This window comes from Bolinopsis microptera, chromosome 2, assembly GCF_026151205.1.
Source record: "Bolinopsis microptera isolate Bmic1 chromosome 2, MBARI_Bmic_1.0, whole genome shotgun sequence".
Classification (NCBI taxonomy): Eukaryota; Metazoa; Ctenophora; class Tentaculata; order Lobata; family Bolinopsidae; genus Bolinopsis; species Bolinopsis microptera.
In genome coordinates, this window is record NC_087073.1 from 8,163,837 (window position 1) to 8,179,659 (window position 15,823).

The 15,823-nt window shown below is 41.0% G+C and overlaps 2 protein-coding genes across 4 annotated transcripts in view; both read right to left on the bottom strand.

Annotated features, from left to right (window-relative positions):
• The window catches only part of LOC134811244 (malectin-like), an 85,833-nt gene that overhangs the window by 30,379 nt on the left and 39,631 nt on the right, over positions 1-15,823 (bottom strand). For 2 of the 3 annotated variants that reach the window (XM_063818011.1, XM_063818012.1), the window contains exons 2-6: positions 4,989-5,187; positions 4,402-4,533; positions 3,234-3,293; positions 2,637-2,753; positions 2,388-2,445 (exon numbers count right to left, since the gene is read on the bottom strand). The exons of the other annotated variant lie outside the window; for it this stretch is intronic. In XM_063818011.1, coding sequence (XP_063674081.1) covers positions 2,388-2,445; positions 2,637-2,753; positions 3,234-3,293; positions 4,402-4,533; positions 4,989-5,186 — 565 coding nt within the window. In that variant the 5' untranslated portion in view covers position 5,187. The remainder of the gene's footprint in view (positions 1-2,387; positions 2,446-2,636; positions 2,754-3,233; positions 3,294-4,401; positions 4,534-4,988; positions 5,188-15,823) is intronic. 3 annotated transcript variants of the gene reach the window in all.
• Positions 5,365-15,823, bottom strand: part of LOC134811248 (large ribosomal subunit protein eL31-like) — a 59,823-nt gene continuing 49,364 nt past the window's right edge. The window contains exon 2 of the mRNA XM_063818016.1: positions 5,365-5,764. Within this exon, the coding sequence (XP_063674086.1) occupies positions 5,399-5,761 (363 nt within the window). The 5' untranslated portion in view covers positions 5,762-5,764 and the 3' untranslated portion in view covers positions 5,365-5,398. The remainder of the gene's footprint in view (positions 5,765-15,823) is intronic.

Below are 15,823 nucleotides of genomic sequence, written 5' to 3' on the forward strand. Positions count from 1 at the left end.
CCAGAAAAACTATCAGGGCACAGAAGTTTAGTCCTCATGTTGCGAGGGCTGTTCAGGATAGAGTCCACGTCATTTGTACCACACATAAGTACAATGCTTTTCACATTATTGGTATTAAGAGTGTCTTTTCTTACATCTGATTGAAACCGTTCATTGATTGCATTGGCTGTGGCACCAGGGTAGCTGAATACATGTGCCTCATGATGTTTGGACGATAGCTTTTCTCCCTCTAATTTGGAGAACATACTAGAGCTAATGTAGACACACAAAGATTTACCAGAATGTTCTATTGATCTAGTTTTAGGGACCGAGGGTTCAGTGTTCTTAACTTGACTGGAAACATCAGACAGAGTAGATAAGGTTGCGCTGCCATCAATTAGGCGCAGAGTAATGCTTATTCTCATGGTTTCAGACTTGTCCTGGATGAGGCTGTGTTCAAAGCTGGTCTGGGATTGTCTGGTCATATTCATTATGTCACCATGGGAGAGGGTGAGGTCAGCAATATGAGCTCTAAGTTTGGATCTGAAGCTTAGGACTCTAGTAGCCCCTAAAGAGATGGTGGAGATCATGGAGCCTGGTAAAATTGACCTCTCGTCATCCGAGTGAAAGGGAATTCCTTGCTGACCATTTCTATACTTGGTAATCATAGCACTATTGAATTTCAACTTTGGGAACTGTGATCGTAAGCGTTCTAAAATAGACTTTAGGTATGGATTGTCTGCTACTGGCCTTGTGTTATGAAAGCCTCCATTGTAAGCGTAGGGAAAGTCCCCGTAATATGCAACTGCCCTATTCTCAAACTTATGAGTATAGTGGGTTTCTATATCTAACTTGGCAGTGTCAACAAACTGAAAAACTCCTCGACTCAAATCTTGGTATGGATTGATAGAGTTGGTCACATCATTGTCACCATTTACAGAGTGTTTGGGATTTTCCAAATTGATAATTTCTGCTGAATGTTCACTGTCTTCTGCTAATTTGGATAGCTCTTGGGTTAACTCAGAAACAAGATGCGAGGATGACCTATTACTGAGGGGAACATTGATAGAATGTTCACAGTGATCAGGTACCTGGGGCAACACAGGGATAAGTGAACCATCGCTGAGGGGAACTTTGAGTGCACTGTCACTTTCTGATAATTGTTTATAGAGAAAAGAAATTTGCCGACGAAGACTATCATTCTCTCTTAATAGAGTTAAACAATTTGAACATTTATCAGTAGGACAAGAGCCGTTGCTGGGGAATTTAACAGAATTCCCTCGATATCTCAGATTGTAATGTCTTGAGCCAACTGGTATTCTAGACATAGTTTATCACAAAAAGATGCTACTGTTCGAAATTTAGTTAATGATTACAGTACCTTTGTAGCACTCCGGAGGATAAGGATAAGTGATGTCTGATAATCTTTAGGTGATAGATGGGAGTAAACTGCTTTAAAAACCGATGTCTGATAGTCCTTAGGATGTCTTTAAGATAAATTTATCGTGCAACAACCATTTACATTGACATACAACCTGTAATGGTCGTTACATTTACCGAGGCATTAGTTCCCACTGGGGGTCCTCAAATTATTTGTTATATAGTAGTGTTGAAAGTATTAAAACTTTTTGTTTTATTTGTCATTATACCCTTCCCATTGACATGACCGAAGACCAGTAATCAATATTAAGCACATTGTAACGCATATTGTACTTTGTAATTAACACAGATGTGTGGATTGTGGACTAGACTAGATACACTGTGGACACAGAAGGCTGCTCATCGCGAGGAAGGTTTTTCAAACAGCTCAAAACCTTATCGCTAGATTATAGCTGTTTGAGTACAGTTAAGAATCCACTATTTGGGGGAGGGGGGGCTGACCATATTTAAGTATATTAAAATGTAGGTTTTTCCCGATTTAGGGGCGGGGATATACTTTAATATACTTTAACACATCCCTGTCTTTTTAGAGGCCTAGATCAAAAATCTGTCCATAATAAGCTTGAAATGCAATTCTTAATCGATTCCAAAAGTTTCATGCAAAAATATTGAAAACTGATGGAGTTATTTCAATTTTAATGAAGTCATTTTGGCTAGTATCCCGAACCGGTATATTATATGCAATTTTGTTCGTGGAGGTCTTTTTACTTGGTATCCACTATTCAACAGATATTGAGCTATATAAAGTTAGCCTCATTCAAACATATTGAAATTTGATCGAATTTTGGGCGAAAGCTTTCAAATTTGGTGCGTATGCCCAAATATGGGCATATGGTTTAAAGCTCATATTAAAGTATATTAAAATATAGGTTTTCCCGATTTAGGGGAGGGGATTATATACTTTAATATGGTCAGCCATGGTAAGCCCCCCCCCCCCCCCCCCCTCCCAATAATAATGAATGGCTTACCATTGAGTGTTCCCTCGTAAAGCACCAAAGCGTTTACTTTAGGATTATCGTATGGAGTCTGAAATGAAAATATGTGTAACATAATTGTGGACACCTGCTGAGTCTGTAGGTATTTAACTAAAATTTTCAAGGACATTCGCCGGAGAGATGATCTTCCCTTTTGTGGCAGTATCGTTATATATGGAGAGCAGGCACATGCTTCATATTCATGAACCTAACAAAATGGCAGCCTCAAAACGGTTTACACACCTTTACAAACTCTACATGAAGGTTACCGTCGAATGCGAGCTTGTAGTCTCCAATAAGTAAGGAACTTTCGTGTATTTTGAAGGGCACATATTCGTCGTGTGCAGTACCGAAACCAACCTGTCAAAATATTTAATGTGAGGAATTGTGAGGTTCACATATTACGCTGAGAGGGAGGGGTGGGGTTTCTAAATGATTACGCTAGTGTAAGTTTAACACAATAGCTATGTATAGAACTTATTACTGAGGGGGGAGGGTTAAAAATATGCCCAAAAGTGATTACGTAAGTGATTACGTAAGTGTAAAACTATGGCTTAATAGTACACGCAAATGATGCGAACACTGACTATGTACAGCCGAAAACAGTATGATTAACTGATTACGATGGAAACGTTAAAACATTTCCAGGGAATGCACTGTCCATCTACTGATATATAGTTATTGGATATATGGTTTTATCGCAAACTAGTGCACGCCTGAGCTTCCAAAACCAAAATATGTACTGTAATGGCCGCTCTAACGTAAGCTTGGGGCGTAAATTTTGGTTTAATAGAGAGTAGAGTCTAAAATAGAATTGCTTTTAAAAATAAAATTACGTACCTTGTTGAAGATATCTAGTCCCACTATGACAGGCTGATTGTTCATCTTTATATCAAACACCTGAAAACAACACATTTGAGTTGCTTACTTCAGGGCATAGGCATATTGGGTGTAGGAAGCGGTGGAAAGGGGATCCCTCCTAAGATGTCAGAGGGGGATAAATACCTTCCCCCACGCCCCTTGATTCAACATTGATTTTAATTTTCAGTTGAAGTTAAATGGTAAGAGCGGCACTTGCTGCCTGCACTGCCTATTAGTAAGCTAACACCAGAACCAACTCTCCTATGACTGTCTGTTTATCTAACTGTCTAACTTGCAGTCCAAATTTGCATTCCTCAGTGCTAAAATTCATTCCTCCTTAAAACAAATTGTCCAGGTTGTCCCTCCTTGCAGTTAGCATCCTATTTGAAATTGATTACTGTATATTGAATATGTAAGCATATTTCCTAAACGAAAATCGGTCGATTTATCAATTCACCATGCCAGATTTCAATTTTGAAATTTTCCGAGTGACAGCAATATGCATCCCTTTTTCAAACCACACTTATTTCGCAAGAACTGCTGGCAGGTAATATATATATTATGCATTTAAATCCTCATTATTTGAATCGGTCTTGAGACTGTGCCTCAAAAAAGTTTTGCCTAAGGCGAACTGTTCACCATTGCTGTCCTTCTGCCTTCTGCCAGTAAATTTGACAGGATGCAGCTTTCATGAGCTTTAACTTTTTTACAAGCATGATTTGTCAAACATCATAGAAGCGCAAACTTTGCCAATCAAAATTTCTCAAAATATTCTCCTCCTCTCCTCACAATGTTATGTAGGCCTGTTACAAGGTTAGTAAGAGCAGTTGTTTTCTTACATCAATTTCGCAGGATGATCGGATGGGGACAGATTACGTCACTTCTTCTCGATATTATGCCCAGGTAGCAGATACATTTACTACCTTGCCGTATGCAAAACATTTGTGCAACTTAAACAAAACCAAGGAAAATCTTACTAATTGCCAGGGTCAAGGAAACAAGTAAGACTTTCTTCTGTAAAAGGTCCCCTTAGATCTAAGATCTTCTCAGGAGAAAGGAATGTGTAAGATAATCTGTGGTAACAGGATATTGTGGTGTGTATTAATACACTACGCACTATTATACAAGTTACACTCAAGTTACATACCTTCTGGTTGGGTGATCTGAAGTACACCTCGCTGAATTTGAGGTTGAGTACATAGTTGCCATTCTTTGAAATGGGAATATCATACCCAAAACTATCATGGTAGTACCTCTCTGTTTGGTACAATATTCTGTCCTGAAAGTAATTAAAGGATGTAACATGGAGAATGCAGCCCGATGTATGAATGTACAGTACTGAGATTTTAGATTTCTGAGACAGACGAAAATTTTTGTGAATTTAATTAAGAATAGTAGCTTGAAAAAGGAATCGAAAGGCTATGTATCTTTCTAAAGATAGGCTTCCCTAGACCTAAGTTTCGACCATTAAGCTATAAATCTTGATAATGGCGGATATCAGATATGTGAACCATCATTTTACTGATACGTGAAAACGATTACCTATCAGCTCCCAGTTATTGAATCCCAGAATCATTGTCACGTGTTTCAGAAAATATAATTTATGACTGAACCAGTATCCTGATCTCTAAATCGGTAATTTGTCTTCCCTAGACGTTTCGGCCAGTCCTCGCGGACTGAAACTAAGATAATTATCTAAATTTCAGACTTAATGGTTCAGAATGTTCTAAATACCTGAGGATGAACTCGGGCAAGTAGAGGAACATGTGTGACACCGTGATCAGACGCAACTCCTGGCATGTCAGAAATGTCTGGTTTATACATGACCCCATCCACTCCTCGGTGAGAACCTCCACCAGCGTTCAGTGCCCATATTGCTCGTGCTCCGTCACTGCCTCTTACTAACAGCCATGATAACAACAAATATAACATCCTACAATTATTGTAAATTTATGCTGTGTTGGTTTCATTTACTTCGATTTAATCGCACATAATTCAGATCTTTAGATTTCGGCCGGATGAAAAATTTGAAAGCTTTACACATCGGTTAATTTAGAATGAGATTTTTTAGCAATCTTTTCTTACAATTCATGAATACAGTTCAGTAAAACAATTTTTTCTAAAATAAATTAAAAAATTACATATTACTCGTCGACATCAACATTCTGAGTTGTCAATCCTTTGAAATTTTCCACTCCTTCAACGACTGTGACCAAGGTGTATAACTTGTGGATTGAGTCTTCATCTTCGTTACGCTTCCTTGCGAGCCTTACTCGTACTCTGAAGGGAACATTCTTTACACCCTTGTGCCAGACGTGTTTGTTGAGACGAGTATCTATTCTGACATCGGGAGTTCCCATCATCTTCTCAGCAAACTTCTTGATCTCTTTTACTGCACGAGGTGCCCTGCGTTTGAAACCAATTCCATGGATTCTTTTGTGCAGGTTAATCGTGTATTCTCTGGTTACAACCTGGGAGATAGCTTGTCTTTTCTTGTCGTTGGCCATGACCTACTGAGAATAATATCGTTATTATTATTATTATCGAACTTAACACATATCTGAGGTAGAACATATTAAATGGAAATATCTTAAATACTTTAAAACGTAAAACTAAGACCGTTACAATATCACAAACATTAACACCCTTCAGATGAAGGTAGCTGGGACAGATGTTTAATTCGAAACCACCCCGAACATTTCATGCATCAGTGTAAATACTAAATAAAGGTTTAATCCTGTGCCTGGGCCAAAATTATAACGATACAAGTAAGGTGTAGTCAAAATTATAACGATACAAGTTAGGACTTAGGTGTAGTCTCTTACTGTCAAGGAATCTAAATAAAAAATGTAGGTGTAGTTGCACCGACATTAGAAGTGACAGGAACCTGGAGATAATTCTGAGCAAAAAATATATGGTAAAAGCTGTCAATTTTAAAAACCCGAAATGATCAAGAAAAATAGAGGCGACTCATCACTTCACGATTAAAGTGAATCTCGACTTTGAAGAAAAGCTTACAATCAGGGCAAAACCGTAAGGCCGGCAAATTTACATTAAAATTTCATCTTTTGATTAACATCTGACATAATCTGACAAATTCATTGAGCATCTTAAAAGACGATTTAGATTTTACCTTGTGAGATTATACTTCTGCACCAGGTAGATGAAATTTCAAAAGGTAAGGTCGAGGAGGTTTAAAGAGGCTTCCTGCTTCAAGAACAAAGAAAAGAACAAAGAAAGTTTTAATTGAGCCCTATTAAGGCAGGAAGGGATGAGCTCAGAAGAGCTCAAAAACGGAATAGAACTGCTTGTCTGGGATACTAGGCCACGGCGACTACGTGGAGACCTCATAGAAGCTTTTAAAGAAACAAGTGGTTTGACTGATTGAAATAAATTTTCGTGCACATACAGAATGAATGATTATGGATCGGGATGTTTAGAATTAGCAGATCCGGTCTTATTCTTGTTTCAAGCGACAGATGTAGTAGTAGAAGTTTAACTAAAATCAAGAATATCCAGAAGTCTTTTCTCCCAGAGCGAGTTATTCCATATTGGAACAAACGAAGAAGAAAAGAATATTCAAACAATATACACATAATATAGCAATGGCCAATTGGCTGAAGTGTCCTATAAGGTCATGGCCTGAACAAACAATTTTTTTTAAATAGTCAAGTGATGCTAAAGCAGAGCACAAATGTGTAATAAGTTAATAGATTGGAACAAACTCCCTCCGGACGTCAAGAACTCTGTGACAGTTCTAGGCTTTAAAATTAAATTAGAAGGATTTAAGAAAGATATGATTTCTAAAAGTATTACAGATGATTGCTTTTTTTGGAATGTTTCTAATGAAGTTTTAATAAGAATTGAGGGAGCCAGTTATGTTAGTAATAAAGAGAAACATAACGATAATCTTTGGTTTCATCCTTATGTGGCGAAGAAGCGATTTATAAATCTTTATTCCGTTTTGGAAAATTAAAAAAAAAATATTGTATTGGATAAATAATAATTGTTGGTGGGGCAATATATATTATAGGGGGGGTGTCATGTCCGTCTATGTCCGCCTATGTCCTGTCCTTTTTGGATTCTATGAGACAACGGACGTGTTTTTTGGGACATTGGCGGACACGGACGGACATTGGCGGACTCGGACGGACATTGGCGGACTCGGACGGACATTGGCGGACTCGGACAGACATTGGCGGACCCGTATGGACATTGGCGGACTTGGATGGACATTGGTGGACATTAGCGGACATTGGTGGACATTAGCGGACAAACATTTTGAGGACTGAAGAGTACTGAAGAGTACTGAAGAGTACTGAGGAGGATGGCTGAGAAGGATGGCTGAGGAGGATGGCTGAGGAGGATGACTGAGGAGGATGACTGAGAGGGAGGAGAAGGATCAGGAAAGACCAGGAGGAGGAGGACCCAGAAGGAGGACCTAGGAGGAGGAGGAGGAGAACTGAGGAGGATGACTCAGGAGGAGGAGGACTCAGGAGGAGGACTGAGGAGGACTGAGAAGGAGGAGGACTGAGGAGGATGGCTGAGGAGGATGGCTGAGGAGGATGACTGAGAGGGAGGAGGAGGAGGAAGAGGAGGAAGAGGACTGAGGAGGAGGAGGAGAAGGACTGAGGAGGAGAAGGAGGAGGAGGACCCAGGAGGAGGAGGACTCAGGAAAAGGCCCCAGGAGGAGGAGGAGGACTGGGGAGGAGGAGAACTGTTGAGGACTGATGAGGAGGACTGAGGACGAGGAGGAGGAGTAGGAGGAGGACTGAGGAGGGGAGGAGGAAGAGGACTGGGGAGGATCAGGAAGACCCAGGAGGACCCAGGAGGAGGAGGAGGAGGAGGAGGAGGAGGACCCAGGAGGAGGAGGAGGACTGAGGAGGACTGAGGAGGAGGACTGACGATGACTGAGAAGGAGGAGGACTGAGGAGTACTGAGGAGGATGGCTGAGGAGGATGGCTGGGGAGGATGGCTGAGGAGGATGACTGAGGAGGATGACTGAGAGGGAGGAGGAGGAGGACTCAGGAGGACTCAGAAGGAAGAGGAGGAGGACTCAGGAGGAGGACTTAGGAGAAATGAGAAGGAGGACTGAAGAGAACTGAGGAGGAGGAGGAGGAGGAGGACTGAATAGGAGGAGGAGAAGGAGGGGGACTGGGAGAGGACTGGGGAGGAGGAGGACTGATGAGAAGGATGAGGAGGAGGATCCAGGAGGAGGAGGACTGAGGACCGAGGAGGAAGAGGAGGAGGATGAAGAGGAGGAGGAGGACCCAGGAGGAGGAGGACTGAGGAGGAGGACTGAGGAGGATGGCTGAGGAGGATGACTGAGAGGGAAGAGGAGGAGGAGGAGGAGGAGGACTCAGGAGGAGGAGGACTGAGGAGGACTGAGAAGGAGGAGGAGGACTGAATAGGAGGAGGAGGAGGGGGACTGGGGGAGGACTGAGGAGGAGGATGGAGGACTGAGGAGAAGGATGAGGAGGAGGACTGAGGAGGACTGAGGACTGAGGAGGAAGAGGAGGAGGATGAAGAGGAGGAGGACCCAGGAGGAGGACCCAGGAGGAGGACTCAGGAGGAGGAGGAGGACTGGGGAGGAGAAGGACTGTTGAGGACTGATGAGGAGGACTGAGGACGAGGAGGAGGAGTAGGAGGAGGAAGAGGACTGAGGAAGATCAGGAAGACCCAGGGGGAGGAGGAGGAAGAGTAGGAGGAGGAAGCATCTAAATGTTATTTCCATTTTTGTCCGTTTTTGTCCATTTTTGTCCGTTTTTGTCCGTTCTATTTTTGTCCGTTTTGAAAATATAGGGTACCGAACGGACAAAAAACATGATCCCCCTATAACAGCAAAAATTGAACATTTTATTTAGCAATTTAGGTGTCCATTAATGTCCGCCTATGTCCGCCTATGTCCGTCTATGTCCGCCTATGTCCGCCTATGTCCGCCTATGTCCGTCTATGTCCGTCTATGTCCGCCTATGTCCGCCTATGTCCGCCTATGTCCGCCTATGTCCTGTCCTTTTTGGATTCTATGAGACAAGCGGACATAGACGGACGTGACACCCCCCCCCCCCCCCATTATATATTTTTCCACATAGTGCGATGATATTTTGTAGACATGTGTGATGATGTGATATCATAAATTTTACTTTACTTTACTTTTAACAGTCAGGTCATTTGCACTTCGATTAATATAACAAATGTACAGGTCATTTGCTGCGGAAGAGCTACAGATTGCAGCGGAACTGGAGGTAGAAAGATTTGAAGGGAAAAAAGTGTTGTTGGAATTTGTCCGAAGTTTAGTAGCACGCTTGAGTTCTACTCGTAACATCCAAGAGTTCTGCAATGAGTGATGGTCAAGTTCCCGATTGTTGGCTCTAACATGACATGTCTTCATTTTAATTATGCTAAACTTGTTTTCTACTTCAAAGAAAGAGGAATCACTTGGTTATGCTATTACAGGTAATACAACCGTTGAAGTAATCAAATCAAATCAAAGCCAAAATCGAAAGCCAGAAGTAAAATGTCAAGAAGATCTAGGGCCAAAGATCCGGGTTGAATTTGAGGGTTCTAAATCTCCAAGAGCCATCGTCAAGTCTTTTAAATTTTAAATCATATCTTATCTTATCTTATCTTATCTTATCTAAGTCCACAATGTGGTGGAGCAATTTCCTTGCTAGTGGAAATCTGGCCCATGCGTGTAGATTACTACATTTGATTTAACAACTGATGAACACAGTATGACACGGTCCGCATACTGTCCTAAAGTAAGGGAGACAAAGCGATGACACAGCTGACCTTCTGGTTGTTAATATTAATGAGAACCGCGGAATTTAAATATAAGAATGGAATTGAGATTTAAACCTGTCTGACCAAACTGTTTCGGATTGAAGCCATAGTAGAGACCGAGACTGTGCTGTACATCTCTACTCATGTGGATTGAGATCTACGTCGAAAATACATTATGTAAAACGAGTGTCTCGATCACGCTACAGTATATAATGTTCATGTGAAGCTGTGGATTATGAGATATGTGTCAGGCCCCATGTAAATGGATCTCTATGCAATCGAGATCTATACATCGTAGGAAATCGAATTGAAGATCGATAAACGATTGTGAGGTTGTAGGAAGACTTATAAGTGAATCGTGGCACGAAATGATCTAATAATTCTGTATGGAAAATACATGTCAAAACTTGCTCCAGCGCTCGATTCACAAGAAATGATTTAAACTGGAGAAAATGCGCGCGGCGTTCCTTAAATTTACCAATCGTATTTTCTTTTCAATTAAATCGAATGTTTTACATTAAACTACTTAGAAGATTTCCATAACATTTACTAATGATTTTTACTGAATTACTCATTATGTTATTATGTGTATATTGGTTGAATTTCTAAATGTTTTACATTTAATCAATCCTTTTTGCTTTCTGTAATATTTCATTATTAAAATTACCCAATGATCTCGGGTTTTTGTTTTCATAAAGACATAATTGAAAATAATGGGTGGAATGACATGCTAGCTGAGTGAGTGCCGCCCAGTAACATTAATGTTTTATAAATAATTCTGTACTTATAACAGTTATTAACTAAACTTGTGATTTGTAGCGCAATGCGTTACTGTGCATGGGCCGCGCCGCGCACTCAATAAGGCTTCTCACAGCTAGATCAGCGAGATGCGCTACTGTGCCGCGCCGAGCTGCGATGAATTAATGCATCGTCAGTTAAACTTGTGATATAAACCAAATGTATCAAGTTGTAACTATATTATACTAAAACCAAACGGAAGACCGGGGTTCAAACCCCGTCTGAGGCAGGCAGGCCAGGTCACCAAGCTGTGATTGGTACAGGATTTATTCTGGTAATTATGCTCGGAGGATATCAGTGACGCGATTCCCACTACAGTGTAAGCTGCAGTGTAGCTGTAATAGTCTACCGCCATTCGGAATGAGTGTGAACTTGCTTACCAGGCAATCATGATTTCCGCTTGGTACTCATCAGGTCTCCAAGAAAGCCAACAGTGTGCTGATATGCACTGTCATATGTACTTCCTAGAAGCAGCATGCACGGCCCATTTCGGACTTGCACGAGTTATAATTATTATTATTATACTAAAACCATACTGATTTACAAAAAACTTGAAGGGGAACAATTTTTCAAAGAAAAATGTTGTAAATTTATTTTTATTGTTTATTGACAGTCAAATAATAAAACTATAAAATTTACAACATTGGCAGTTTTAATATTTTAAAAAAATGTGATCACAATATTGACTTGATTCACGATGTCAATCCTTCGCATCTCGCCGATCTGTGGTTGCGAGAAGCATTATTGGATGCGCGCGCGCGACCCAGTAGTGCATCGCGCTACAAAATATTGACAATTTAATTTCATGTTCCACTTCACCTAGCGGCCTCGTTCCGCTGCGCACCAGTGCGCGGCTCCCCTGTATCGTAGAAACTCAACAAAGTGAAACGACCGTGGATAAAATACTTCTACCTTGTAACGCGCTACTTCGTAGCACGTGCCATCGGGCCAACATTTCGAGAAGAAAGCGGCGCGCGCTATTTAGAAAACCGAGCAGAAATGTAGACGAGTAACATCTGTCAAGAAATGACCTGTTTTTCGTCCTTTTTACACTCTTGCAATGCACAGGAGGCCCACATACAGCTCGACGTAATCGTGCTACACGGTGAATTTGCATTGCATTATTCATACTTAGAGGCAACTTTTGGTACCAAATTTATCAAAATCAGAGACAAATTCTGTGCTCGCGCTTGTCACTTATTACACTGACTATTAGATTAGATTCTACCGATTGACAATGTCAATAGTATGTTCTGAAACTGTTCATCCATAATACATTAGAAAAAATAAGTAAATGTAGACAAATCTCTTTTATTAATTTATTATTATTATCTAACTTTAAAACAATCTCGAAATAGTAAAGAAACATCTTAAGAGACTGATAAGTGCCCAAAAAAACATAACAGTTCTCTGAAAAATAAAGGTTAATTATGAGGTAAATAGTTTTCTCCACAAAACTCTGTTAGAGGCAGTAGCTCTAAGATCATAATATAAAGATCATTAATATCACGTAATGGTAGGTTTCTTTTATTCAAATCATTTATAATAAACTTTAAGAGATTACTTTGGTGTCGACCAACTTTTATTAAGGATAAGAATTTTATGCGACTTCCACGTGGAAAGGCTGGCAAAGACTTCATCTTTGAGCTAACCAGACTGTTCACTATGTTCACCCCAGACTCAGTGTGGGAGAAGGTTTCACTTTCCCTTGTACAGATATTTATCCCTCTGATCCTCCAGAAACCATCAGCAAGATCCAAAGCTCGTGAGAACAACAAATATCTGATCTCAAGGCTTCAGAAATGGGATACCGGAAACATAGAGGAACTCTTAAACGAATGTAAAGTGATACAGAGCCGCCTTCAGAAGATAAACGTCACTAAAGAGTTCAATGAAAAGAAAGCTTTCTGCCGGAGAATGCTTCAGGGTAAAGTAAAGGAAGCCACACGACTAATAGACAATGAGAAGAGAACTGGGATTCTTCCTATAGATGACGACACAATCAGACAGCTGCGGGACAAACACCCACCTGCAACAAAGCGTAAGGGGCCAGAAAAACTGCCAACAATCGATATCCAACCTGTATTGTTTGAAGAAATCGATGGTGAAGCTATAAAAGCTGCAGCCAAGAACACCCATGGTTCAGGAGGCCCTACCCTCATAGATGCTGATGGTTGGAAACATATATTATGCTCAAAGAGCTATGGAAAATCCAATGATATCCTAGCTCATGCCATAGCCGATGTCACCAAAAGATTATGCACAGAAACTATCGATCCATCCATACTCAGAGACCTTCTTGCAAGTAGATTGATTCCTTTGGACAAGCGACCAGGAGTCAGACCCATCGGAATCGGTGAAGTTTTGCGACGTATCATGACAAAAACCGTAACAAAAACCATCAAAGAACACATAAAGGAAGCAAGTGGGTCTCTTCAAACCTGTAGTGGCATTGAGTCAGGCATAGAGGCTGCAGTTCACTCAATGGCCGAGAACTTTGCCAACGACAACAGCCAAGGCCTTCTCCTAGTTGATGCATCAAATGCATTCAATAGTTTACACCGAGAGCAGGCCCTTGATACTGTTGCAACAACTTGCCCTGTGTTTCACCAATTCCTTAAAAACACCTATCAAACAAGGACAAAACTCTACATTTCGGGGTCAAAGTCAGGGGAGTTCATCTGGGGCGAAGAAGGAAACACTCAAGGAGACGTTGCAGCAATGCAATTTTACTCCATAGCCACTAGACCTATAATAGATGATCTCAGAGCTTATGCAGAAGCAACCATGGTGTGGTACGCCGATGACAGCTCTGCATGTGGAAGCCTCATCCAACTTCTTCAGTGGTGGAATAGACTTTGTGACATCGGTCCGGGATATGGGTATTATCCCAACGCTAAAAAGACCATTCTAATTGTCAAGAATCCTAAAGACCAGGCTGTAGCAGAGACACTATTTGGGCATCTTGGAGTTAAGATCACGACATCTGGAGAACGTCACCTTGGTGCAGTGGTAGGATCAAAGAAATACAGGGAAGATTACATCAAAGAAAAAGTTGAGAAATGGATAACAGATATTGAACAACTTGCTGATATCGCTTCTGAAGAACCACAGCTGGCTTATTCAGCCTTCACCAAAGGAATATGCCACCGATGGAGGTTCTTCATGAGAACAATACCTGACATTGCAGAGTACTTTGCCCCACTGGAGAGCAAGATCATGCATGTGCTCATTCCAGCCCTCCTCGGTCGTCCAGTCAACCAGCACGAGAGAGATATCCTCGAACTTCCTGTTCGTTGTGGCGGGCTAGGCATCATCAATCCTGTCAGAATAACATCCCGTGAATATGCTTACTCAGTAGCGGTAACTAAAGACCACGTGAGTTTGATCAACCAACAAGACCCGGATATCACCAAGCTGGACATGGGCAAGATAAAAGAAAAGAAAGAAGAACTGAGGAAACAGAAAGAGGAGTTTCTCTCTCAAAGGTTCAAGGTGCTCCACAAAGAATCAGATCATCAACTAAAGAACCACTTAGACCAAGCAAGAGAGAAGGGAGCCTCAACATGGCTTTCGACACTACCACTGAAAGACCTCAACTATGTTCTGAACAGGCAGGAGTTCCAAGACAGCATACGCTTAAGGTATGGTTGGAAGATCCAAGGAGTGCCCTCTAAATGTGCTTGTGGAAATGTTAACAGTATCTACCACGCCCTTGACTGTAAACTAGGCGGATACGTTAGCATGCGCCACAACGCTATTAGAGATACTGCTGCTTTCTTCCTCCGAGAAGCAAAGTGTAAAGATGTAAGGATAGAACCAGCACTCCTGACAGTCCAACCAAGCTCCTTCTCAAGAAAGACCAACACCCAGGATGAAGCCCGTCTTGATGTTGCAGCTGTCGGATTGTATGCACCCTTTGAAAGAACATTCTTTGACATTAGGGTCACACATCCTAACTGTGACACAAACACATTTAAGACGCTAGATAAGATCTATAAAGATCACGAGAAAGAAAAGAAAGATTTGTATGAAGAGAGAGTACTTCAGTCAGAGAAAGGATCCTTTGTCCCTCTAGTCTTCACAACCTCTGGAGGTATGGGACCCCTATGCACTGTATTTGTAGATCGTGTCTCTGAGATGATAGCTGACCATAAAAAAGAAGCCAAGAGCCAAGTCAAAAATCATATCAGAACACGATTCAGATTTGATCTGTTAAGAAGTACACTCATTGCACTAAGAGGAATCAGAGGAAGATCAACGGCCCAGCATCTTGAACTGCATGACATCTCCTTCAACCTCATCCCCCAGAAGACGAGCTTTGAGGTCTCCTAGATTTTTTTAATGTAAATTTTGATATTTTACTGTACTATTTTATGTTGTATATAATTTTACGGACGAAATGATCCCAGGGGGGACTCCCAACCCACCGCTTCGGCGGGTAGTTGACGCACCTTTCACAAGCAAGAGCCACTTTGGTCTACTTGCTGTGAGGTGTCTCAGCTACATGGGTTGGGGGTCCCCCCTTTTTTTTTTTTTTTTTTTTTTTTTTTTTTTTTTTATATAGTAGTGTTGAAAGTATTAATATAAAATATGTATTGATTGATTAAATTAGATTAGATTAGATTAAGAATAATGACATAAACATCATCACTAGTTTTAAACATTCTTTCTGATTTCCTCATTATCACAACTGTGAACATTTCACAGCCTTCGTCATTAAAAAAATAATGAATAATTGGTAATAAATTTAACTTTTGTTTTACTTTTATTAAGCTCATATCCAAATAAGCTGATTAAGCTGATTGCCACAAGATACCACAAGAGACTCGCTGAAAAACTATCCCAGAAGAGAGGAGAAGACTATGCGGCTATTATGTGTTACATGCGCACCAGGATTAGATTCTCAATCCTCAGGAGCACCCTGATAGCGGTCAGGGGTGAGAGAGGGAGACGGCAATCGTATACATTGCCAGTCAGTGTAACTT